The sequence below is a fragment of the Adiantum capillus-veneris genome, chromosome 20, assembly GCF_014529385.1.
Source record: "Adiantum capillus-veneris isolate H3 chromosome 20, ASM1452938v2, whole genome shotgun sequence".
Lineage (NCBI taxonomy): Eukaryota > Viridiplantae > Streptophyta > Polypodiopsida > Polypodiales > Pteridaceae > Adiantum > Adiantum capillus-veneris.
Window position 1 is genome coordinate 9,598,901 of NC_140950.1, and position 26,663 is coordinate 9,625,563.

The 26,663-nt window shown below is 46.0% G+C and overlaps 1 protein-coding gene across 1 annotated transcript in view; it reads right to left on the bottom strand.

Moving 5' to 3' along the window:
* Positions 1 to 26,663, bottom strand: part of LOC147432073 (uncharacterized) — an 86,679-nt gene that overhangs the window by 20,207 nt on the left and 39,809 nt on the right. The window contains exons 2-7 of the mRNA XM_086492083.1: positions 20,059 to 20,145; positions 19,810 to 19,916; positions 19,655 to 19,705; positions 19,214 to 19,385; positions 18,810 to 19,133; positions 18,437 to 18,643 (exon numbers count right to left, since the gene is read on the bottom strand). Of these exons, the coding sequence (XP_086348209.1) occupies positions 18,437 to 18,643; positions 18,810 to 19,133; positions 19,214 to 19,385; positions 19,655 to 19,705; positions 19,810 to 19,916; positions 20,059 to 20,145 (948 nt within the window). The remainder of the gene's footprint in view (positions 1 to 18,436; positions 18,644 to 18,809; positions 19,134 to 19,213; positions 19,386 to 19,654; positions 19,706 to 19,809; positions 19,917 to 20,058; positions 20,146 to 26,663) is intronic.

Below are 26,663 nucleotides of genomic sequence, written 5' to 3' on the forward strand. Positions count from 1 at the left end.
TCCAAATGGAACCCAGAATTCAGCTTGGCCGAAGATCTGGTGCAGTGGGATGCACAAGAGGGGAGTTACTCCACTCCTTTGTCAACAGATGCCTCGATTTTGATACTAAAGTCACTGATGTCTCTTTGAGCTTCAGGGATACTGAGAGCTGACAGTATTCTGCTGGATGACTTTATGAAATGGAATTCCTGATTATGATACTGATTTGTTCTTGACTTCTTGTGAGTACAGGAACTGATAGACGAAATGACTGCAGCATTTTGGTCTGATTGATCTCGAATAGACATGGTTGCAATAGGGGTTAGTCAATCGGACATCGATGAGGTCCCAATTGGACCTAGATGTGATTGCTAGCTACATTGCCGATAAATCATGGTCTAAGATCCGAATGAATGTTGAATGTCATGTGATGTCCTGTGATGTCTGGTGATGTCCTGTGATGTCGTGTGATGTGACTGTCGATTTTGTACATGTGCTAGATGTGTGTTCCTAGTACGTAGGTACTAACAGTCAGTGTCTGCTAAGACGGTTTATGGCTTTTGTCGGTTTTGCAGGCGTAATCGCGGTCGATTACAATGCTTTCAAGAGGGGGGTATGTCACAAAGTGATGACGTGGCGGACAGCAGAAACCCTAATTCCTGCCAGAAACCCTAAAATTCCTGCAAACCCTAATTTTTGCCAAAAACCCTAAATTCCGGAAATCGCGGAGGCAGATTATTATTTTTTTTAAAAATAAAAAATAAAAAAAATTGGAAAATGATGAGCGACGCGAATTTTGCTTTTGTTTTTTTTTATTAAAAAAAAAAAAGAGAAAAGACTCTCTAAGAGAGAGAGAGAACTGATGCTTTTGATTTTAAAAGCTTTTGGGGCTCTGCTTTTGGGCATCCCTTGTAACCTTTAAATTAGTGGTGAGGGCCTCACTTCTCAGAGCATCTGGACGCAGAGTCTGAGAGTGAAACCCTAACCGCTCTCTTGTACTTTGATGATTGATTAATACAACAAGAAATACCGAAAGGGGCGCCAGTCTTTGGGGCCAATATCTCTAGGCACGGAACTCCGCCGGGCCAGTGCAAATCTATTGTGATCTGTGAATTGTTTTGAAATGGTTATTTGCTGCTGTCGCGGTTGATTCTTGACTTGGAGTGTCCAAGTTTGTTACACTCACCTCAGAGGGTCTATCTACACTAGTTCACTCCACTATTGGGGTGAAGCAGGGCTGCCCGCTCTCTCCTACTCTACTTGGTATGTATGTGGATGAGGTTTCTGACTACATTGAGAGAGATGGTGATAGAGGTGCACTGCTAGCAGGGACATGGATTCCACTATTGTTATATGCTGATGATATTGTGTTGATCTCCGACTCTCCGGAGGGGATGCAACTTACTTGGATGCTTTGCATAGGTTTCCCATGAAAGTGGTTTGTCTCTCAACCTTGGTAAAACCAAGGTCATGGTATTTAATACCACCCCACAGTGGATCAGGAGGTCAGTACCCGCATTTACATACGGCCAGGAGACAGTGGAGTATACAGATGCTTACACTTACCTTGGAGTGGTTTTTAGTGGACCAGCATTTTCATTGAGGAGAGAAGCAGCAACTAGATTGACAAGAGCCCATGCGGCATTGGGTAGATTGGAGAGGATGTGTGTTCACAGGTTTAGTTTCAAGAGCCTCCGACGAAGCTCTGGCTCTTTGACACTCTGGTGGCTTCTGCATTTCTCTATGGAGCTGACATATGGGGGCCTTCATTGGATCATCACAGGAGAACATGTCGCACTGATGGATGGGGGGGCATGGAGAAGCCTCTGGTCTCTATGATCTCGCGGCTCATTAGAGCCAAGGCTTCAGTACCACGTGCCATTATCCGAGCAGAGCTAGCTGCCCCCCCCCCCCCCCCCCCCCCCCCCCCCCCCCCCCCCCCCCCCCCAACTAGTGGTTGAGGCGCTCACCAGATCTGTCTCCTTCATACACCGCATGTGGGAACTTCCCAGAGACAAATACGCCCGCCTTGCACTTCAGTCCTCTCGTCAGTTAGCCATTGCAGGGAGATACAGCATGTTGGTATGGGGAGATAACATCATGGTTTCAGGCACATGGGTTCAGCATAGACAGATTGCCCTCCTTCCAGTACTCACTGGATGCACGCTCTCTGACTCTTACACAGTTTGAGATCACCAGGTTCATCCGCCAGGACCTGACTCTGCTAGACATCAGGAGGACATGGATACGGCCAGCACAAGAGCTAGGCACGAAGATGGCTTTCTACAGAGAGTATCTTCTCCAGCTTACGGAGGACGGTTTTGTGACGAGGCCCAGATACCAAAGTTACTTGGAACAGGAACGGGGAACGACAACGGGGGGCTCTGGAGCGGTACCGGAACGTATAGGCGGGGACCGGAACGGGAACGCCGGAACGGTCCACCAAAAAACGCTGAAATTAGCCTCAAAACAGCCTATAAGTTAGGAAACAACTATAAGCCAAGCTTCTAACACCTACTTGGACAATTAGAATCATGTTCAAGCATGTTTTAAGTTTCAACATGTCGCTTGTGCGCGCCGCGCGTTAGTGGTTGCGGATGTAAATTCAATTTACTTGGGTTGTAGACACCTCATAACATACTAACCGCATCACAAATAACATTATCTAGGAAGTACAAAGATTAAAGAGCTCAATAGAAAAAAAGACGGACTAAAAACTTAAAAAACTATGACTATAAATTCAAGTGTGGCTTATAAGGCCAGCCAAGGCGCTACAAAAAGGTAAGCACTGAGAAAAGATAAGAGTCGAGGCTCAAGAGTAAAGACTAGCCACTATGGACTCAAGAGCTCAATACATAGATGCCAAAATGCCATAATGGAAACATGTCAAGGGCCAAGGCTCAAGGACGAGTGTGGCAGAAGAGCCAGCCTGCCAATCTGTAGTGGTGTCATGGAGATCATGGATGTCATCCCAATCCTCATCCCCAACAGGCTCGTCCGCATCATCCACTTCATGTAAAACCTCTGTAGATCCACCCTCCCCAAGTATCTCCGCCTCTGCCTCCATCTCCCACTATAGAAAGGGATCTGATACTTTGGATGCCGACTTGCAAAGCATACGCAAGTTTGCACTCACAAATACAAGATCATTTGCTTTCTCCATTGGAAGTCGGTTTCTCTTCCTGGATGCAACGTGGCTATAAACACTCCACAATTGCTCCAAGCAAGAGGAGCTAACCGCTTGGCTGAGGATGTGGATAGCTAGTCGCTGAAGCTCTGGCCCATCTGAGCCATAGTCCTGCCACCACAAAACTGAGGAGATCTTGGTGTGATCAACTTGGGCATCGGCAAAGCCCAAATGATCCTCGCATATCCCTATACATAGCAAGTTGATCCTTGATTTTGCGGCGCTCTTCTCGATCAGGGTGAAACATGGTCAAGATCTTGTTCCATTGCTTGGTCACCTCCTCGTCATGCTCCTATCCTGCACCTTGAAACTCTGGATCCAGCACAAAAGCCGCACCATGGAAAGGGGAAGCATAGGCATCCCATTTGCTCTGACAAAGCAGGCTAATCTCCTCAAATCTATCTGTATCTGGCTCAAGTGTTTGGAGAGCCTCCACCATGCGATCCATGGCCTCATAAACCTTGCCAATGCAAGGTTACATGCCATCAACTACTCGAAGCAAGTGGAGTACCGGCTGTACCATTTGGTCTTATAGTCTTTAGTGACTCCCAAAACTGGGGATCCTCTGACTTGCTTGCACATAAGATCCCTACGACTGAACCTGCGTAGGATGAGGAAGGGTACTCTGTACTGATGAGGGTCTGCCGCACTGCACTCTGACATTCGCATAGGCGATGAACCATTAGGCGAAGCGGTCAGGGGACAAGGTTCTCTTGAAGTATTGTGAGACCCTCATCAGTACGGAGTACACTTCAAGAATGCAGCACGAAGGAGATTGTGATTATTGATGAAGGACACTAGCTTGGACGCACTTGTAATGAGAGGCTCAATCCAAGGTAGGCGCCCTATATCCTTTAAAAGGTTGTTGAGACAATGTGCCATACAAAATGACACTTTGATGCGGGGATACATGCCCTCCAAAATGGCGCCGGCTGCCTTGTTTGATGCCTCCCCATCCGTGACAAGCTGCAACACCACCTCTGGGCCAATGATCTCTATGGCAAACGCCCACTCTCCAGCAAGCACATTAGCGGATTTCCCTGTTTCTGTGGCGTCATGTGAGTGGCAAAGTACATCTCTCCCTTGCGATAAGCCACAAGCCCATGAATGGATCTCCTCCTTGTGTCGCTCCATCCATCTACAATGAGTGTCACTCCATACTTGGCCCATTGTCGCTTCATGTTTACGACTGCCATCTCCACAACGGCCTTCTCTCTATCAAGAAGAGTAGTACGGAGGGCCTCTGAAGTGGGTGGCACGTAGCGTGGCCCGTAATCCCCAATCCTTGTGCACATTGCCTTGAAGTAGTCCGACCTATACAATGTACATGTCACAAAGGTCAAAAGAGAAGACAATGTAAATTGGAAAACAAACATACTAGTTATGGTCATGATATGAAAGAGCATGGAGAACTTGGAACTTACCAAGCCTTTATGAAAGGGATATGATCGTGATAAAAAAAGCGGGCAATGGCGGCATCCACATCCTCCTTCTTTTTGGGATCCCATGACGAATCTAGAGTTCGTTGACGATGGGTGGGATGAGAGGGAGTGCTCGTTTGAAATGATGATTGAGCCGCCGCACTACTACCTCCAACGGAAGCGTGCAAATGAGTGGTAGTAGAAGGAAAAACCAAGTGATTGGGGTCAATGGCTTTCCGCTTGGGTCGATCATTTGCTTTGGCTCTTATGATGGCATCCTTGATCTCAAGCTCCTTCTTCTCGGCCGTCACATTACTGCAAAGCTTCACTTGCTCCCCCACTATGTGAAGGAGATGTGCTCGAACCTTGCTTGTCCCGGATTTGCGTCGAAATCCACATAGTTTGCACGTCCATGATCTTGCACCGCCTTCTTTGCCCAAGACTTCGGAGTGCACCTCATCCCACCACGAAGGCTCATCCTTCTTTCCTCTCTTACCAACCGAGGGACCTTCGTTTGATGCGGAAGCTTGTGCCATATTGATGGCGCTTGAGACTCGACGCTTGAGGCTTGAAACTCAAGAGAGGGATGGAGCTTGAAAGTTGAGAGAGGGATGGAGCTTGAGAGAGGGATGCGATGAAGGAAATTGGAATGGAGCTTGCAAGTTGCGAGAGGGATGAAGCTTCAACCTTGAGAGCTTGTGGCTTCGAGCTTGAGAGAGAGGGTGAGAGAGGCTTGAAGCTTCAAGCTTCAAGCTTGAGAGGGAGGGTGAGAGGGAGAGAGTGGTGCTTCAAGACTCAAGTAGCAATGCGGGAGAGTGAGGGCTATGAAATTGTGAGGGGTGTCGATTAGCTTTTATAGGAGAAAATAGTGAAGACCCGCCTCCCCCCCCCCCCCCCCCCCCCCCCCCCCAACACATACACACCTCTAGTGTGAACCATCCGAAAAATGGGCGCTTCAAAAACTGCCGCTTGTTTTTGAAATTTAAGAACTACCGCCCAAATTCGAATTTTAAAAACTGCCGCCAAACGTTCCGGCCCGTTCCGTCCCGTTCCGCCCGGCTGGAACGCCGTTCCCCTGTTATGTTCCGGAACCAGAACGTCCGCCCATTCCCGTAGCCGTTTCCCCGGTCGGCCTTGCTCGGAACGCCGTTATGGAACGAAATGCCCCCGTTCCGCCCGTTCCGTGTTACTGTGCCAGATACATGGACACCCACTTGTCTCATGGGATACGATGTGCTATTGGCCAAATACGCACATCTTCACACGAGCTGCGGATCGAGGCTGGGAGATACAGCGGAGTACCAACAAAGGCCAGGACATGCCCCCTGTGTGACATTGAGGCTGAGACAGAGTTGCACTACACATGCCACTGCCCCGACTACTACGAGATACGAGGCCGCTTCCACTGCTTGTTCAGAGAGGGCTTTGGACCACTCTCCAAAGTCATGAGGTACCAGGATTAGAGATGCCTGGGTTTGTTTCTGCTCGAGCTGTGCAGACACAGAGAGAGCCTGATGAGAGGAGAGGCTAGCCAGTCTCAGAGACACATCACAGACTTCTTTAGAGCAGACATTGGACACCCGGAGGAGCTACTACCATAGTAGAGCTTGTCGCCTCACACCCTCTGAGGCACACTGATCAACCGAGCGAATGAGCTGGGGAGATCCAGACGCCCACGATTGTGGAGGACTACACAGCATCGACAGAGGCTACATCGGAGGATTCGGATCACTTTGGCTCGACATGCACGACACTCGGTCAGACTGCTAACCATGGAGGAGATTGATGAGATCCGCCAGAGACCGATGCTGGATCTCTTGTGATTTAGCTATCCCAGCTAGCTGCTTAGTTCACACCTACCAGTTTAGGACTCCATAGTATTTTTATTTTGTGATTTTGTTACTCTGACTTTGTATCAGATCCACCACATTGTAACATTCTGGTCTCATAGGTCACCTTGGCATTTTGAAGACGTTAATATAACATTTCATTTCATCATCTCTCTCTCTCTCTCTCTCTCTCTCTCTCTCTCTCTCTCTCTCTCTCTCTCTCTCTCTCTCTCTCTCTCTCTCTCTCTCTCTCTCTCTCTCTCTCTCTCTCTCTCTCTCTCTCTCTCTCTCTCTCTCTCTCTCTCTCTCTCTCTCTCTCTCTCTCTCTCTGAAAAAGTCAAGGCTGTATATTACTGAGTACAATATAATCCCCAGTGGATGCCAAAATAGCCTATCACGTGGGGTGTACAAGTTGAATGTAAGGAGGAGAGCCACTATAGTGACAAATCGACTAAAACAATCTCATGGTGGTTGGTGTGACGAGTGGAGGAGAAACCACTGAGGAGGGGCATAATGCCACGTAATCTGTCCACCTGTAAGTGTGAAGAAGAGTGGGGATCGTGCCCAACGCCGAAGGAAGGTAAAACGGCGCGCCTCGGCTGCTCGAGATGCACCTGAGGAAGAATCCCACTGCCAAATCAGGGTGTGAATGATATCCAGCCAAATGGTAGTGAGGGTACCCTGAAGGAGCTGTGGAGCCGCACTGAGAATGTGGAGACAACGAGCTCTCCAAACATTCCAGAGTGTAATACTAGTGATGACTGAAAAAACCTCATCACGTGTCTGAGAATCCCCCTGCCAAGCAATCTGTGGTAGCATAGCCAAAGTCCCTCGCCGATAACCAGCCGAGGTAAGCATAAAGGCTGGATCTGTGTCTGAGCCCTCGTAAAAAAAGATGGGGGCCGGGCATCGGCATCAACCATGAGACAGATCCCCAAGTAAGAAATCCATGCTAAACACCTGCTTTGATAAGTAGAAAGCAAACTGCAAGCCACTACATGGGAGGCTGAGCATGACCAAAGACAATGTGTAGGTGACTCAGGGAGTCGCAAAGGACAGCGAGGACATAATGGATCATGACCCAGAGTAGCTAGCCAAGTCCCAACTTGAAGTCCCGCACGCGCAATCATCCACATGAAAAAGGAAATACGACGAGCCGCATGTAAATCCCAGATGGCGGACCAAAACTGTTGCAGATAGGCATGAGAGAGACCTGAATGTAACCAGAAACGCATACGAGTGGGCTGCTCTAGCTGCTGTCTCATCAATGCTAACCGTCCAATCCTGAGAGTGTACTCAAAGAAGGATACAGGTGCACATGTAGGGTTAGAGTGAGGCCAATGCCACTCTCTTGGGTCCCAATATAGCTGAGATAGGGCACGACCCTCCCACACCCAAAGCCTCCAAAGTGCAGCATCAACGGAAGCGAAACGAGGGTCAACACAACGACGCTTACCGCGGGAGCCAACTACTCTAATGGCCTCCCATCGAGCTCCGGGAAGGATAGGGTGTGGAAAGGTGGCATCATATGTCAATCTAGCATGAATCCCCTCAGACTGGTCAGTATCAACTATGAATAGCATGGTGTCTAAACGAACTAATAAGAGAGTGCTCTGAGCAAAGAGGCCTTCCCAGCCACAATGGGGAGGCATCTGAACCGTGCCTCTCATGACTGCATCCCACTGTGAAGGAAGGGCGGTATCAATCTCAAGCAATCTGTTTGCCACCCCTCGACCAATGTCATAATGCTCTGCCACAAAACCAGCATCTAGCATTCGTGTCTCATTAAACAACCACATAGAGGCAGCAGGGTTGGCGTCCCAGGCAGCCCAATCAATATGAGTCCGCTCTCCAAGCTGACGGGGTGGATCAACCGAAGAATCAAGAACTGCAGCATTCGAAATGAGAGGCTGGCGCTCAATCTCCTCACGACATGAGGGAGGTGATAGTATGATAGCCCGTCGCATGGAAACCCAAATCTGAAGTAGTGATCGGATGAAGGGGGAGAGGGAGGTGGTGGACAAGGGGGCATCAGTAAAGAGAAAACGGTACCCTGTCTGCCAAGTATGACCATCTCTAGTGCTGAGTCGTGGAGTCACTGCGCAAAGAGCGGCCTGAAGAAGCATCTTCCAAGGTTCTTGTCCGAGAAAAAGACCCCGAACAATGAGCTTGGTAAGAAGGGCGCGGCTCTGTAACTCTGGATCAATAATGCCAAGGCCTCCCTCTGACCTAGGACGAATGATCATGGGCCAACGGACTCGAGCACGGGTATCAATAGTCCCGTCTGTGCCACTCCATAAAAAGTTCCGCACTAGGCGGCGGAGAGGAGCCATCACACCAGAATGTAACATCCAACAAGAAGCCGTATACCATACTATAGCCAGAATGACCTGGTTGGCACCAATGCACGGCCAGCCAATGACAGATGACGTGAAGACCAATGGCATAGCTTCCTGTGAATAAACTGTAGCATGGGTGCAAACTGCTGCTGTGAGGTAATATCTAATCCAACCTGAAAGCCCAGATATCTGCATGTCTGACCCGGTCGCAGCCATGTGAAACCATCAGCTACCCCCCAAGTAGGTATGTCATCACTACCAACCAATAACCCATAGGATTTATGCCAGTTAATGCGTGCACCACTGGCAATGCAAAAAACGTCTAGGGCCTCCCGCATGGCATCAAGAGCAGGTAGCAAATAGCGTAACATGAGCATAGTATCATCAGCAAACTCCTGATCGATAAGGTCTGGAGCTGTAGGTACTAGCATGGTCAAGCCACAAAATACATGACTCTAAGCACGAAGAAAGTCGGACATAATCTCTCCTACAAACAGATACAGATATGCTGCTAGAGGACATCCCTGGCGGACAGATCGAGAAAGCTCAAAACTACGACTTGTACGCGACGAATCTCCTCCTTGAGCTCTGTCTGTCTACCAGAAAGATAAGCATCCGGAGGCCACTCCTCGAGTAAGCGCTGAGTGGAACCAAGAGGGATGTGAAGATCAAACTCGTGTACCCTCAACTGACGATAAATAATAGCGGTCTGAGCACGGCAATAAATACTAGACTGAGTAATGCAATAAGCAAGAAACTCTCCAGGGGGTCCACAATAAGAAGCTTCCGTGGACCATAAGTCATGAATCTGTTGCTGCAATACTGGAGTGGTGAGAACACTGTCAGGGATGCGGCAGCCTCTCCTCTGTGCAGAGGATCTAGTGAAGGAGATAAACAATGAGATGGGTGAATGATCTGAGAGGCTGGTCCCTCTCCATATAGTAGTGAATCCGCCTAGAGCTGCTGCCCAAGGGCCAATGTAAAAACGATCAAGACGCTCTAATAATCTCCCCTGCTGTCTCTGAAACCCCCAAGAGTAATGAAGTGTAGCAGGGTGGTGACCAAAAGAGGGTATATGCCAGGCGTCAACGCCCTGAGTAGCTAGAAGAAATCGATCCCAAGCTGGCTGCTCATCGGGAGAGATGGATGATAGAACTGGAGGTGTGGTGGCTCGCCAATCAGAATCACTGTCAATGTTGTTGAAGTCGCCTCCAACAACCCAAGAGTCTACAGCAGGTAGAACAGCAACCAAAGAGGACCAAAATGTAGCCCTCTCCCGAGGAGTAGTGGGTGCGTAGACTGACATAAAACCAATGATAGATTCCCGAATCCGAATAGAAACATAAACTGCTCTGCCAGCGACAAGGGTGCCATGCTGTTGAACTGAGGCCAAGTAACGTGGTCCCACTGAGATGCATACACCGCAACTCTGTCCATGAAGGCCCAGAGCAGGCTCCCAAAAAGTGCGGGCGCCCGAGGGCATGAGATTGCCAAAGGGAGTGGCAATCTTATGCTCTTGTACTAGCAAAATATCCACAGTGCCCACTACATGAGAGTGTAAATCTCTGCGAAGTAAAAGCTTACGGGAACCTTTTACCCGAGAAGTCTGTAAACCATTAGCATTCCAAGAAACTACATGTAAATCCATAGACTGCATGAAAGAGTGTGAATAGAATCTGACTAACTGCGCATCTTCTTGGAGGCAGTTGGGCCATCCAAGGGGTGGGCTTCAGGCGGTAGGAAAGCTACTCGCAAGCCCTCTCTAAGATATGGTGTCTCATTGCACCAACTGCGGACCTCAGCTTGTTTACATTGCATTACCGATGCTGCAACTTTGACACCCCAAATGCGCAGACATAGGAAGCACCACATCTGAGGATACATGAATGACCATAGGCAGTAAATAGCAAGCATAAACATCACTCCACTCCATAGCACCAATACATGAAGGGTAGTGAGGAGACAAAACATCAGGAGCGGAGGGAGACAACCATAAATGAAGCTGAGCCATAGTCTGTGAGTGCACAAAATGTAGAACCCGATCCTCGGACCATTCCGGAGCAGCGTGGAATGGAAGGAAAAAGGAATGGGTAGGCTGAGAGCAACTGCCTACTAAAGAGGGAACACAACCTGTCTTGTGATGCAGAAGATAGAGCTGCACCCGCAATGGTCCTTCCGAGTCACCGCACATCTCAGCCTGATGAGTGCCCCGGGAAAGAGGGCAAGAGCTGAGAAAACTGCGTAAGACGTATGTATGAGCTGCTGAGGGAGGAGGAGGACCAGGAGGAGGAGGGGGGAGAGTAAGGGCGAGAGGAAGAGGAGGAGAAGGAGCGGTGGATGATCCATCTGCATAGGAACAGGGACCTCGGGCAGAGGGGAAGGAGCGGGCGGAGGAACTGCAGGTGAAGGAGCTGCTAGCAGAGGCAAGTGGTCCTGCCGGAAGAAGAAGAATGGTGAGGAGATGCAGGGGGTAAGGGGGTAGTGGAAACTTGAGAGGGAGCTGGAGAGGTAACACTGGGAGCTGGCTGCATTGCTGGTTGCTGACGAGAACGGAAGGAATGATTACGACCCACTGTCTGCTATGCTCCCTTAGTGTGAGCTGAAGCGGAGGGAGGAACAGGAGGGGCTGGAGCTCGAGGAGCGCCTGTAGACTGCTGAGGTGCTTGAGTAGTAGATGGGTGAGAAGGAGGAACCGGCTGTTGACGCTAACCACGTGGCTGAGCATGACTGCTGCGGGCCGGCTGTTGCTGCGGCCGATGTCGTGGTTGGGTGGGGCAATCTCGCGCCAAGTGTCCCATCTCGTGACAGCGTAAGCACTGTCTTGGGCAGCCAGTGACTACCATCCGGAGAGAGTAGTCTCGATTGCGCACAGCCACAGTAACTCTATCTGGTAATGAAGTATCCCCAAACACCAAGACCTGAATGCGAGGTGGGCCACACAGTTGAAGACAATGGATAAACAGAAGGGAGAGAACAGTCGACCAAGATGAGGGAAAAGAGGTAATTGACATCACCAAGAAACTGCAGGAGGATGCTACTAGATGAGCAACAAAGCATTGCACTGGAGAAGATAAGGAGCTATCAGAGCCAGGATAAAGACCGATCCACTTGTTGAAGGTGGCTCATGAAGAGCAGAGTTGGGGAGGGAACTCCAAGAAGGCAATAAAGGAGGTTCTGATGACAACAATCTTTTAGAAACCTGATGTAGAAACCTGGTAGAGCGAGAAGAGAGCAGAGCAGCAAGCCAACAATAGCAAACCCAACAACCAATGCGGAAACACAAGGAACACAATGAGAACACAAAAATAAAACCAATGAGATCAAACGAGAAATCATGCTCTAGAGCAGACCCCCCCCCCCCCCCCCAAAACACACACACTCACTAACTCACCCATCCACCCACCCAAAAGCCTGCAACAGAGCACGAGGAAAACAAAGCATGCAGAAACCAAGCTCCACACACACACCCGACACACACACACAAGACTAGAGAAAGGAATGCAAGCTGAAAGAAACAAAACAAAGCCAAGTAAAAAGAAAAGAACAAGAAAAGAAAAGCAGACCCGCCTAGCAACTTGTACCACATATTCGCTAGCCATGAAGACAAGCAACGTGACTCGATGTAGGGCCCTTTGCTTGTAGGGTCCGCTGTAGGCCCAGCTAAAACAGGACTCGGGAGCCCCTCCAAGTGGTTTCAAGAACAAGCAAAGAAAAGCAGACCAGCCTAGTAGCTTGTACCACATATTCACTAGCCATGAAGACAAGCAACCGTGATTCGATGTACGGCCCTTTGCTTGCAGCGTCTGCTGTAGGCCCAATTGAAGCAAGACTCGGGAGCCCCTCCAAGTGGTTTCCACGACATTGCCGAAGGAGGCCCTCATCGCAACCTATTGCTTTGGCGAGCGTGCGTCACAAATTGCTGACGTGTCAAAGCCCTGAAGAATGGAGCCAACTTGCAGATCCTGGCCGAGGGGCCTAAACCCTAAGAAGAACAAGTAACAGAAGAAGAAGTCCTACCAACTTATGGGGACCCCGTCCGATGGGGCCCCAAAGACATAAAGAAATTAAAATAAAGCAGAACCCACCCACACACATGCGCACAGCTGATGACGTGGTAGCAATATGGACGCTCCAGAAACTATGCTGACACTACTGACGTGGCAAGTCATACGGATTTTCGCGTTTTGTGCTGACATGCTGATGTGGCAGGCTGTATAGATTTCCGTAAATTACATTGGCAGCTTTTGGGCATTGCTTTTGGACCAGATGCTTTTGAGTTTGAAGGCTTTTCATGTAAAACTGCTTTTGGGGCCTAGGACCTTTAAACATGAGGCCATGGGCTCATTCTCTGGCAAGCTTCCTGGAGAAGGTGCAAAATCTGGAGTACCGGCTTGTACTATGTTGATGCAATATAAAGAAACACCGAAAGGGGTGCCAAGGTTTGGGGTCAATACTCTCTGGGGTGGAATTCCGCCACTCCGTGTCGCGTCTCTCTCTCTCTCTCTCTCTCTCTCTCTCTCTCTCTCTCTCTCTCTCTCTCTCTCTCTCTCTCTCTCAGTTCAATTGTTATTGAAGTGCTAAAAGTCTGTTCTTTTCTATTGGCAGGTGGTACCCGTCTTCTGATAGCGTGCATTGCATGGTAAAGCCACCCAAACAAGATTTAAAATGCCAGGTGCCTCTCGGCAAGAGGCGGCCACGAACAGACTCAGGGCCAAACTGGTGGTGACAGAGCTGACAAGGCCGGAAACCTTTCTTTGTAATGACCAAGCCAATATGAACTGACGGTGCCTGTGAAGAGTGGCAAGGTAAGGAGAGGGAAAAGCGTTAGCAAGATGCATCACCAACAAGCCCCTGTCAAGGAAGAGAAGCAATGCACAAGTGTGCAACCTGCAGCAAATGGTGAACATGGCGACAATTCATGACTGCAAGTGCAAGCGACGGGATGGGATAGGGACGGCAACAAAGACGAGGGTGACAACAAGAAGACCCGCACAAAGGTTGGGTTTCGCGAGTAGTTGTTGAGCGACGAGCATGTCGTGAAGAGCAGGGTGCGCTCGTGTGACAGGCTGCATGTGCCCCCCACCCGCCCCCCCTTCTCCCTGTCACACTCTCTAAAGGGGACGCAGAGACATCTTGATACGTTAAATGCTTATGCACATGATAGTGGGCTCTCCATCAACCTTGGCAAAACCAAGGTGATGGTATTCAATACTACAGCAAAGTGGGTCAGGAGATCAGCACCTATTTTTACATATGGGCAGATGATAGTGGAGTACGTAGACTCCTATGCAACCATGCTCTTTAAGGTGTAGATATGGGAGGCTAGCCTAGATCATCATAGTAGATTAGGGTGCACATATGATGGATGGAGATCCATGGAGAGACCACTTGTATCCATGATTTCCAAGCTGATCCAAGCAAAAGCCTCAGTGCCACATGAGAATATTAAAGCTGAGATCATTGTGGTGGAGGCTCTTGCTAGATCAATGTCTTTCATTCATAGAACATCGGAGCTCTTACACGAAACATATGCACGACCAGCGCTTGAGTCATCGCTAGAGGGAGAGTGCCGACGAGGAAGTTAAGACAGTGCAGCCCTCAGTAGCAGCAGCAGGAAACAGGTCGTGCAAAGCAGTGGAGCATGTAACCTGCAAGCCACTGGCGAGGCGGTGAATCCACAGCAAACACATGATTGAACTTGAAAACTGATAACACTTGAACTTGAAAGAGCACTAAAGACATGACACAATAGAGCGGAGTTCTCTACCGAGTTGCATTAGCCCCTAAGTTAGGCACCCCACACAGGAGGTTCTTTCATCCTTGTGATCGGCTGCCCTTGGATGGCCAACCAGCAAGTGCCACTTGGTATCAAGATTCAAACTGCTCACTGATTTGCCTATCATGCTGGTGTTTCGAGGAGGCTGCCCTCCTGCTTTCCTCCTTATGCAACTGCCGAGAGACTCAGGAAACTTCTGCCAATGTTCTCCCCAATAGAGAACTGCCACCTTGTACAATAGGACCTTAGTGGCTGTCAACAGGGGCATCCCTAGTGTGAGAAAGAGGCCTGCCTAGCTGGCAGCCTCCTAGGAGACTGCAGTATGTGAGTGCCATAGAATTAAATAGGGCCGCTCTTTCTCTCCTGCAGTTCTGCACCAACAAAAGATGCCACTTCCCATTCTGCTCGGCATGCTCAAAGAGGAGGGTGCAGGCTGCCTGTAGACACCTCAAGAGAGGTTGCTACACACATGCAGCTGATTCTAAAGAAGGCAACCATCGGCTGCCCTTCGAAGGCCTACTAACCCCACCCCATAATGCCTCCATCTAGGAAACAGGGTGCTGCTGCACTAGCAGCTGAAAGTATTTGCAGAGGGTAGTGACTGCCCTGATGAGGCTGCCCCAAGGCTACTGAATCGCAGGACTAAGCCAGGCGAGAAGACCCAGTACACGAACATAATTGAGTTCTGCAGAGGTTAGCATTCCAGCCACCATCAAGGAGCTCAGAGAAAACTTGGCCTAGGAATTTGACAAGCACCTTAGCTAGCAATGCTCCTGCTCCTGATAGATAGCCAAAGAAGAGAGCCCACCCTTCTATTTAAAGGCCCAAGGCCTTGAAAAACAGTTTACAATGAAAAGCTTCACGTTAAAAAGCATCTGATATCCAAAAGCTGGCTGCGCCTGAAAAGTGAAAATTCGTACTCTAGCTACGTCAGCAACAGCAGCGCAAATCGCGGAGTGTCGTACAGTCTGCCACGTGGCATGTCAGCGCAATATGTGGAGCATCCATGCAAGTCATGCCACATCAGCACTTTGTTACACAAGCCTTTTTTGTGTGTGTATGGGTCTTGCTTTATTTATTATGGGCCCCATCGAACGGGGTCCCATAAGTTGGTAACATCTTTAATTGTTTGGCCCACTCGGTGCGAGCCTGTAAGTTGGTGAGAACTTCTGCTACTTCTTCTCTTAGGGTTCAGGCCCCTCGGCCGAGATATATAGGTTGGCTAGGGCTGGGTCTGGGTCCGCGATTACCGTATATCTGCAAAACAACTCAAGTTAGCTCATAATTTTCCAAGGGTCATTCCGAGGGACATTCCAAGGGACAATCAGTTTTCTCATTCTAGATCGGAGCTCTTGATAAAATTAGCCATCATACCCAGACCGCGCTGATCTGTAACAAGTGTCTCGATGCACTAAAATTACATACCCAGGCAATCTCACCCAATTAGGAATATTCAATGGTTGGCACATCACAATGTGACACACCACTAGCAACCTTACATCCCTAGGGTTACAAGTAGACATGCTCTTAGGCACAAAACCAACATATCAGTGCATGAAGGACATATGCCTTCAAATCAAAGAAATGTTGATACAAATGCAAAGTGCCAGAGGAGTTCTGGATTTAAGGGTCAAAGCATTACTGGAGAATCATGCAACCAGCAGTCACGGACCCAAGACTAGTATGATTCTCCGAAAGCAAGAGATGCATCTGAAAAGTCTATTTCATCTGGTTCGGATCTCCAGGAAGATGATGCAACAGGAGAATTAGATGACAATGAACTTTTTGGAGTTTGTTCTTGATTCCCTAGCACCCTTGTATTCCATTCTTGTCAAAGAAGTAGAGTTACCTCGTTTCTTTCCAGCATTGTATCCTCCACATGCTGAGCCAGCAGATCAACAATGCTACATCTCTATAGTGGATGGGCTCATGGAATGGTATGAGGAAGCTACTATAGAGTGGCTGGCCTAAAATCAAGTGAAGATACCTGAGAAGGACCTAGCCAACAAGGCAGCCTCTGAATTCCAGCTTTGAGAAATGGCTGTCAGTACCTCGTCGTCGACATCATCATCGTCAACATAGACTCCAGCAGTACCTCGTCGTCGTCATTGTCATAGACCCCATCAGTACCTTGTCATCGACATCATCATCGTCGACATAGATTCCATCAGTACCTCGCCGTCGGCATCATCGTCGTCGACATAGAACCCAGCAGTACCCCGTAGTACCCAGCATCAGTAGCATTAGTATCCATTAGCATTAGCATCTCAGCATTTAGTCATTGTATCAACATTGTGCAAGAATAAAGAAAGTACTTGCTCTAGCAACAGAGCAAGGGGGCCCTTGAGGGTTTGGGACCCAACATTCGGTGGCGTCTCTTTTCTCTCTCTCTCTCTCTCTCTCTCTCTCTCTCTCTCTCTCTCTCTCTCTCTCTCTCTCTCTCTTTTGTCTCTCTCTTTCATTCAGTTCAGTTCAATTCTTGCAAGTGAAGTAAAGTGTCCCTTGTGTTTGTGCGGAGTACTAGATCCGAGCTAAATCCTTAAACACTTCCGCTGCACCTGACAGGTGTGTACGTCGTTAAAGATAGACTGGATGACAGAGGTTAACTGCTATCTATTAAATCTGACCTGGGCTATCATTATCATCCTTTATGGAGAAAGATTCAGAATTTGTTGGCACTTTTTGAGCCTATTCCTCCTCAAAATAAGTCGGAAAGATTGGTAGATTGGAGCCTATATCAGGCCACTCCTTCTCGTAGTCCTTTGTCTCTACCTCAGATTTCTGTGTATTCTGTTTAAACTTTCCTCCTTCCTGGACGATGGGTTCTGGATTATGCAAATAGCATTTGGCAAATGCATCATGGTGGTGGAGGAAATGACTCAAGATGGAGCAGTAAGATGCTTTTAAAATGTCGGCTTTTTCTATGGCGTTGTTTGCTAACAGTTCTTCCAATTGGGTCATTCTAGAAAGGCACCATGTGACATCGTCTCTTTGTTACGTTTGTGGTGCATCTGTTGAAATGGTTCCTCATCTATTATGGAATGTATTGCCTCTCGCAATTTGCTGGATCATATAGCAGGTCTTCTTCAAGCTCGTTTCCCTTCTGTCTTTTGGGAACCATTTTTTATTTTTTTGGCATTCATGCTCCTGCTCTCAAACAGTATAGACCTTTTCTTTATTGGCTCCGGCACTAGGCTATGTGGAGGATTTGGTAGTCAAGAAATCAGTCTGTTTTTGGTAGGTTGCCAATTCAGACCTTTTCCTTCTTTAGACAATCTTTGTATCAGTCTCTTTATGATTGTCTATCTCTACAGGAGAGTGACCCGTCATAGTATGCCCTTTTCTTAGATGTATTTGACTACGCATTTCTTCGCTATGCACTTGGGCTTCTCTTGTATATGATATACTATGTGGGTTTTCCTCATGTTGAGGTTTCCCACTAGTAATTCAAAGTGATTTATCAAAAGTGTGTTGTTTTTGAGGGGGAAGGAGTCGTAATTAGCAAGCCAAGGACACTGTAAGGTAAAAGTCATTTGCAAGCAAGTTACCGAGCATTTACAAAAAGTTCGTGAGTATGTTTTTGAGGGGGAAGGAGCCGTAATTTGCAAGCCAAGAACACTGTGAGGTAAAAGTCATTTGCAAGCAAGTTACCATGCACAGGCACAAGTGTCAAGTACGACACATGCAAGAATCCTATCCTTTCTGTAAACAGTTTGAAGGACCATCCAAAACTTTATTGCGACTTGTAAGAGAAGTTATTCCAAAAAATTGAGGACGTTCAGAAAATTTACTAATATTTGAACTTAAATTCATGGCCTCATGCAAACACCTCCTAGCAACTCCTTTGGCAATTACACGCCTCAAACAGAGCACATAAACCTATAACAACACATTTGAATACTTACAAAGTCCTGTATAATTGTAAGGTTGGGAGCTAGGACAAAGCGTTCAAGTGCAACAGCTTGGAGCAAAATGCGTGGAAATTCTTGCTCCTTACGAAGAGAGCTGTAAATAACGACATCTGCTGCCCAAAGCAAACCAATGACATCATCTACATCATCTTTAAAATATGAGACTGCCCCATCCTCGACTCCTAGATGGCTTGCCATTACCTGCCAAAACACACAAGTCAATATCACTTGATACCTGCTCTTTCCTCCTAAAGAGTAACACTCAAGCAACCATGTTAGCTCTTGACATGCCTATTTGCGGAAGCTAACATGAAGTAGGGTAAAAATTATCAGTGTTTTTAATGCACAATCCACAAAATATTCTTACCTGTACTACTTTGCTGTAACTCCTACCAGAATTGCTGCCGACAAAAATTAGCTTCAGTGCAGGATCATCTTTTCTGTTCATTTTCTTATTCTTTTCAAAGATTGGCAAAACTGCTTGCATAATCATGGCATGCTCCCTCCAGACTCCTTTATATGTGAATGGGCTTCCAACAACAGTAAGAACAGTATCCCTTGGTGAAAACCCAAGAGCTTGCCTTACATTCCCTCTTTTCTGCAACTTCATGTATGATTTTACATCCCATGTATCTTTTGGAGATCCAGGAAAAACAAGAAAATTCCCTGTATCCAGCAGTGTATGCATCATCTGCAAGTCATGAATTTAATCAAAACACACTTCCATGCTCAGTAACTTGTTGCATCTCTATATGCACAAAGAAGTCTTACTGCTGATGAATAATGAGGGAACACCACAACATCAGCCCGTGCAAATGTTTGCTTCCACTCATAAATCAAATGACTTGGCCCATCTCTTTCATACAGGCTGAGGCGCTTGCCCAATGTGTCTTCTAAAATGGCCCAAATAACTACTGTACGTTTGAATGGCTCCTGCAAAAAGCTGTCAACTAAACAAACATCCATCATCACGTTTCACACAAACACTATGGAAGTTCACATGAAACTTCAGAATTTGACTACATTAGGGCCTTCGCAGAGAGAATCACATCACAAAGAGCACATGTCACATCCTAGAGCTATCCTATCGCAATGCCCGTGTACGACCTGTCACATTGCCGCACATAATTCACTTGGGAACGTGTCACTGTGCTGAGCAGAACAGAGTTTGACTTGTGAAAGAAAAATTGGCATTGAAAATAAAGGGCTTACCTTGTAAAAACATGTTTGGCATCCAAAGAGCTTACGATCACTCCTTCAAATCTATCAATCAGGCCCAAATATCAGATGAAACCTCCATTCCATCTTACCTCATAAATTTCTGATTTTGCTATGAGCAAAGCTCATACCAAGACCAGGCATCTTACTTTGACCAATCAGCATAAAGGCCCCCTGGACTTGAGCTAAACCGTTCCACAAGTACACCTTGCTCTTCCCACACCTTTCGCAGTGGCCCTTCTTCAAAGCTGAACAACTGCAAAGCAAAGTTTTGAAACATAAGATGGTTCAAGGAAAGTGCCCAAAAATTGGTTGAGTGGCATACCATTCACCCATTTTAACTGCAGGATTAAAAAGATACAAAACCAGACTATCAAACAAAATTTAAGGTAGTTTACCTGAAGATTGTATCCAAGCGCTTGAACCCATCTCGCAATGGTAAGCAAGTACAATGAGTCAGGAGTGACATATAGATTTGCGCAAACCTGAAACAAGAAGTTTCAATTTTTAAGACATGGGACAAAAGTGATTTTCTAAGTTATTTTGGTTATTTCCCCTTTTAATTTACTATCAAAATCAGGGAATTTTGACCTTAATAAATATTTAAACTAAAAATCTAATTATGATATTTATATCTCTGCTTCCTACCACTATGTTTCCACTCTAACAATTACCTTGTAAGTTTCTAAGTTATTTTGGTAATTTTCCCTTTTAATTTACTGTTAAAATCGGGCAATTTTGACCTTGATAAATATTTAAATCAAAGTTTTGATTATGATGTTTTAATCTCAGCTTCCTAACAGTGTGTTTCAACTTTTAAGACGTGACAAACAAGAAATGTTTATAACAAATTTCTAAGTAGAATTACATACATGCTTGCCATTTGCCTGCCCCCCTTTCCCCCGGGGGCCTACTGCCTGTACATATGCTTCTCTTTAGTTTTTCTTGTTCAATGCAACTTGACTTATGCTGTTTTTCTAACTCTAAAGTTGGGTTTCTTCTGTTGGCTCTTTCCACTAACTTTAGAAGCACAGGGTTTCACAAGCATAGAGTGCTTCATCATACATAACCAGGTTAAATGCAAAACCACAAGAGTAAAACATCTATCACAAAGTGAGGACCAAATGCAATAATCCCACCACAAAGGCGATTGATATAAGTTATCTTAGAAAGCCTCCAACATAAATACTTTTTGAGGCATTCATTATAACCATTCACCTTGTCTATAGATACCCTATGGTAGCCAAGCAACAAGATTTATACAAATATAAAGGCAAAGGTCACAGTCAAACCCTAAAACCCTTTACCATATACTCCTTACCATATACTCAAAGCAAGGCTGAGTGCCAAAAGAAGGAAACAACCACTCTTACGTCTTGCAGTGAGTCCTCTTGTCACCTACTATGAACAACATACAAATACTTGATAGAAGAGACCACCTTCTATTTTAAGCTTCAAGGTTGCATTCTGACCTCGTGTTTATCATTCTTCCCATAACTTATGATAAATACGCGTACTGGTATTAGTAATTAACGTACTTGTTGTTACTTATACGCACTCAAGCAATACACATACATGCATGTATGCATGCATGTATATTAGGTTGTAGACATATGTATGTATATATGCATACATGTGCATGCATGTTAATGTGTATGCATGCATATTTACATGTATGCAACCATGCATACGTAGACAAGTACGTCTATTTGAAGTCAGCACTTCACGTATTTTTCATACTGGTAGTGATTACCCATAATGTACAACGTTTTTTTCGTAACTTATTTATCATACCTATTCACCTTGTTAAGCTTACATGAAGTTCTCCTTGTAGAGAGTTCTTAACATATGCAAGGCTCAAAAGTCAAACAATCCCAAAATCAATGCTCCATGACACTAAGAAATAATGGTTTTAAGTAATAGAATCAGGCCCAACAAAGTACTCATCAACCTCAAATTGAGGTGGTTTTACATACCAGTAATGGCTATGCGAGGTTGGTAAAGCATCGAGCCCACTTGCCCAAGTGCACCACCACGTATGTGCAGAGTTCAAGGGCGAAAGCACCCGCGTTAGAGCACACATATGGTTGGGCTGGTATGGGTCACTCGGTAGGCGAGCTCCTACATAAAGCCCGGTAATGAGTATGTTATGCTCATTATTCCCTTTATAGCTAGTTGGAGAGCCAAGCCTCGTTTCCTCAAGAGCACGTTAGTAGCTGACGTGGTTTAGTCAGAGTGCTAGCATTGGTATCAAAGCTAAGTAATCCATTTAATTTGCAATTAATAGATTATGATTCTATGTTGTTCATTTGTTATTGGCTTGTTCGTAAATATATTGTAGTTTGTGGTTGTGGAACATGTATACACACTGTGTTTTCAAAGTATGCATGTGTGGGTAGAGTCTGTGTCCCTTCTTTCCTTGGCTTTATGCTCCATATTATGGTTTGAGTGCAACAATTGTCCAAGTGCAAGTCATCCCACGACGTAGAGGACCAGTGCACTAAATAGGACGTAATATTTCTCCATAAAGGGGCTTTGAATTTGCACAAGCATACAATGGACACCGTGTTTGTCTGATGCATGAGGGGAGACTCCACTCGCTATAACAGATCGCCACGATTGGCAAGGGAAGTTATGATTATGTATTTTTAGATTAATCATCGATAGTGTAGACTTACACTATTCTACTTAAAGGTTTCTCTGCATGCTCGCAACTGCTGATTGCTTACTATACTCTTGCAATTTTGCAAATGTGTGTTTGTTTGAGTATGAAAGGTGAAATGACTATAGCATTTGTCTCTAGTCACTGATGATTGATATGATGAATTTAGTGCATCTCCACATCTGCTAGAGATCAGTGGGATCTAAATGTGATGGTTAAATGATTCATTGAAGTCACAGCTTTATGTCTAAGGCCGTAATGGGAACAAAGATGTGAATGTGATCTTGTTGCATAAACTGCTCTATCTGGATGAGATAACTAGGTACTGATCTTAGTGCATCAAAAGTTCTGAAAGGATGAGATGGCTAGATAGTGATCTTAGTACATCAACAATTCTGGATTAGATGAGATGACTATTGCTTGGTTGCATATAAATGTGAACTATATGAATGTAGACTGTTATTTGAAATCCAACGTGGATTATGATATGTGTGGATGCATGATATTCAAACACCATAATCATTGGCATGTTTGAGGGTCAGTGCATCAAAACATCTGTTAGAGATCAATGCAATCTGGATGCAATGGCTAAATAAGTCACACATCATGATTCATGTCTAAATATCTCCACGGTGATAACGATGTGAATGTGATTGTAGTTGTTCGGTGATCGATGTGCTAGTGCAGGTTTGAGCGGCTAAATGCATGTATTCATAGGATTCGTGTCTATTGAGCTGGTTTACTATTTACTATATCTCTTGCAAGTGTAATCGAGGGTGATTACTCTTCTTTTAAGGGGAGGGATATGTCACAGAGTGATGGCGTGGCAATTTTTAATCGGCCTGGACAGAGAAGACAAGAAAGTGATGACGTGGTAGAACTGTACGACCCCAGTTCGAATCACATATTGTGAAGGAATTTGCAACACCAAATGCGGATGCTTTTTCAACCAATAATAAACATCACTAAACTTTTTGAGAAGCAAAGCTTTTGGGTGTTAGTTTTTTGAAAGCGGTGCTTTTAGCAATCTTGCTTTTGGGCTTGGGCCTTTAAATATGTGCCTCGGGGGCTCATGGTTGCCCATTTGCAGAGGATGTGGATGCTTTTGTGCGAGCATGCTTGATTGAAAGGTCAAATTTTGACAGGCAAAAGGCACCAGGGTTGTTACAATCACTCCATATTCCAAATAAGTCATGGGAAAGTATTGCTATGAATTTTATCTTTGACCTTCCAAGAAAGCCAACAAGGAATGATGGAATATGGATCATCATTTGCACGTTCAACAAGCATGCCCATTTTATTTTTGTCAAGAAGAAGATAAAATCCGATCAGATGGCACGATTGTTTATGTACACTGTGTTCAAGTACCATGGTATGCCACAGTCCACTGTCAGTGATGGTGATCCTCGTATGAGGAGCCTGTTTTGGAGAGGCTTGTTTGAAAACATGGGCACCAAGCTCAAGTTTTCCTCCTCATTTCATTCACAAACTAATGGACAGTCAACAGAAGCTAACTCTATTGTCTTAAATCTGCTGAAATGTTATGTGTCAGATAATAAGGACAAGCGGGAACAATATTTACCCATGCTTGACTATGTATACAACAATATGGTGCATTCGTCAACAAGCAAGGCACCTTTTGAAATTGTTGAGGGTGGCAAAAAGGTTCCTCCCATTTTGCACACAAAGAAAAAAAAATTTGAAGCAGATCGATATGTTGAGAACATGGATGAAACGTATAAGAAAATCAAACTTGCCTTGGAGAAGACTTGGGAAAAGCAAAAAAGGGTTGTTGATTGTCACTGATATGAATTGTTGTTTTCACCTGTTGATTGGGTACTCTTACGGTTTGAAAAGGCAAGGTTACAGAAGATGAAGGGCAAGGAAAGGTTATTTCCCAAGCTCAGCATGCGTTAATACGGGCCTTTTCAAGTACTTAACTAGATCAACGACGTTGCTTATAGGTTGAAATTGCCTGACACTTGGAAGATTCATAATGCGTTTCACGTGAGTGTTCTAAGACCCTTTGTGGGTGATGTGCCAGAGGATATGCTAAATAAGGATTACCAAGAATTGGAGGATCAGGAACCTGATGAAATCTTGGTACCTAAGCAGATTCTGGCACATATGTAATGTGCAATGGAAGTGAATGATAGTGAGTACTCAAGGTTCCTTTTTCTTAGCAGAAGGCTCTTAAGGAAGAGCCTTCCGTACTTCGTGAGAAATGTGTGCAATGACCAAAACAACGAGAGAGTGGAAAACTAAGTGCGAAGTGCATGAGAGTGTTAGAGAGAGAGAGAGAGAGAGAGAGAGAGAGAGAGAGAGAAGAAAAAGAGAATTTTAACATCGTAGGAAACTATCCCAAGAGACGACACCAGATGGAGTCTCAAACCCCCTTCCAAGGGCCCCCTTCTCTATTGTTACAGAGGAATTTTCTTTAGATTGCACAAAGTTTGGTACAATGCTTCTAGATGTTGTGATACTTGACGACGACGGCTAAGGGCTAAAAATGAAAAAACGCTAAGGCTGATGCTGGCTGAAAACCGATTGCTAGTCTAGGGCTAAATTTTGCAACTGTGCAGGCGACGATGACGACGGCGACAACGACAATGCTTTGCAAAAACGTTGGTGGCTGAAATCTGACGGCGATGGCTGTCTTCCGGGGAGGATTTGGTGCGGGAAGGGTACTGTGCCGCGAGGCTAAGGGCTGATTGTTGATGCAAAAACACTAAGGGCTGAGCATTCATGCAAAACGCCAAGGCTGGTCACTCATGCAAAAACGCCAAGAGCGCTAGTCGTTGAGAGGCTCTCTGCTCTGGTCCTCTGCTAGGAATGAGGGCGCTAGATGTTGCTTATATAACCAAATTAGGCTGGGTTGAGCAATATGGATTTAGCCCCCATGATTTGATAAAAAGTCACTTATTAATAAATAAGTGCAAGAGGTGGTTCATATGCACTTTGGGCAAAAAAGGGTTCATGCGGTGGAAAATGCTCATGTTGGGTATTGATGATAATGCTAGTGATCATGGGTTGTGCAATCAGAGGGTATGCAGCTACTCTAAGTGCTTGGACATGCACAGCCTACGTACAGGCTCACAAGGGTGCCAAAACACTTCCTAAACCCTAGAAGTAGGTCAGCTTGTCCACATGCACATAGGGTTAGATGTGTACGTGACATCCCCCCCTTTTCAAGGTGAGGTATTGGTATCGAGTTGCATGGCTTCTTTTTAGTCCGCCAACAACTCGGGGTAATCTGTGAAAAAAGCTTCATCAACCCACACTGCCTCGTGGGTTCCTCAATCTTTGAGCTTCAAAAGTTACTGGTTGTCACGAGAACGTGGCACCTATTAACTATGTCACGAGGACGTCACAACTGCTAATCTTAGTTGTTGGTTTCTTTCCAATGATTTTTGTTTTATTTTTGACACCCTCTTTTTGAAGTTGCAAATGGCCGGACATTGTATGGCCAATGTGAACGGTAGTTTCACCTGCAGACGGGAAGTGCACTGGAATTCGTATAGTAAGAGGATGTCTAGGCTCAGTTCAAGAATGTAGGTCTCCCCGTCGCACTTAGCAAGTTGGTGGATACTAGGAAGTGAACTCAATAAGGGCACAAAGTCAAGGTGGGGTCACCAAAAGAAAGTACCCGACAGTTAAGCCACATTGCATTTTTGGATGCGGTCCCAATGGGGATAGATGGTCAGAAGACCAGTGGGGAGCCCAACGGAAGCATCTCCTAAAAATTAGGGAACTGCTCTTTTGGGCCATGAAATCTGTTCGCATCGTTATCTCCGGAATGACAAGGGGAACATTCTAGAACTCTGCCGCAAAGTCAACTGGGCAACCAGTCGGGAGATTTTTAAGCGGCAACCCCGAAACGGGAAATTGCTTGTAAACGCACCAAGTGGCACAATTTGGTGCACTTTCCTCTTGTAGAAAAATGGGCGTTGAATTTTAAGCTGGGAGAGGGCTCATTTGTTGCCTACCACAGGTTAAGAGCTATTGAATGCAAGCTTTCCCTCTCATGTACAGTGTGGTGCAAGAAGTCATGTCCTACACACCTCACACTGCTCTCTCTCTTCTCTACGTGCAGTGATGTGATGAACCACAAGAGGGCTCTTCATTTGACTCATGTACAGCTGTGTGGTTACATGCGTTTTTGTTGAGGCAAGAGCCTCTCTGAGCAGGAACAAGAGTGGCTAACTGCTACTCCAAAAGCAGGCACTGGTGAGGGTGATAACCTCACCGTACAGGTGCGATTTCAGCGTTGGTTATGCGCTGTATTTTGACTGTTTTTCAGCCATATGGGCGTCAGAAACATTGGGAACAGTGCCCCACTAC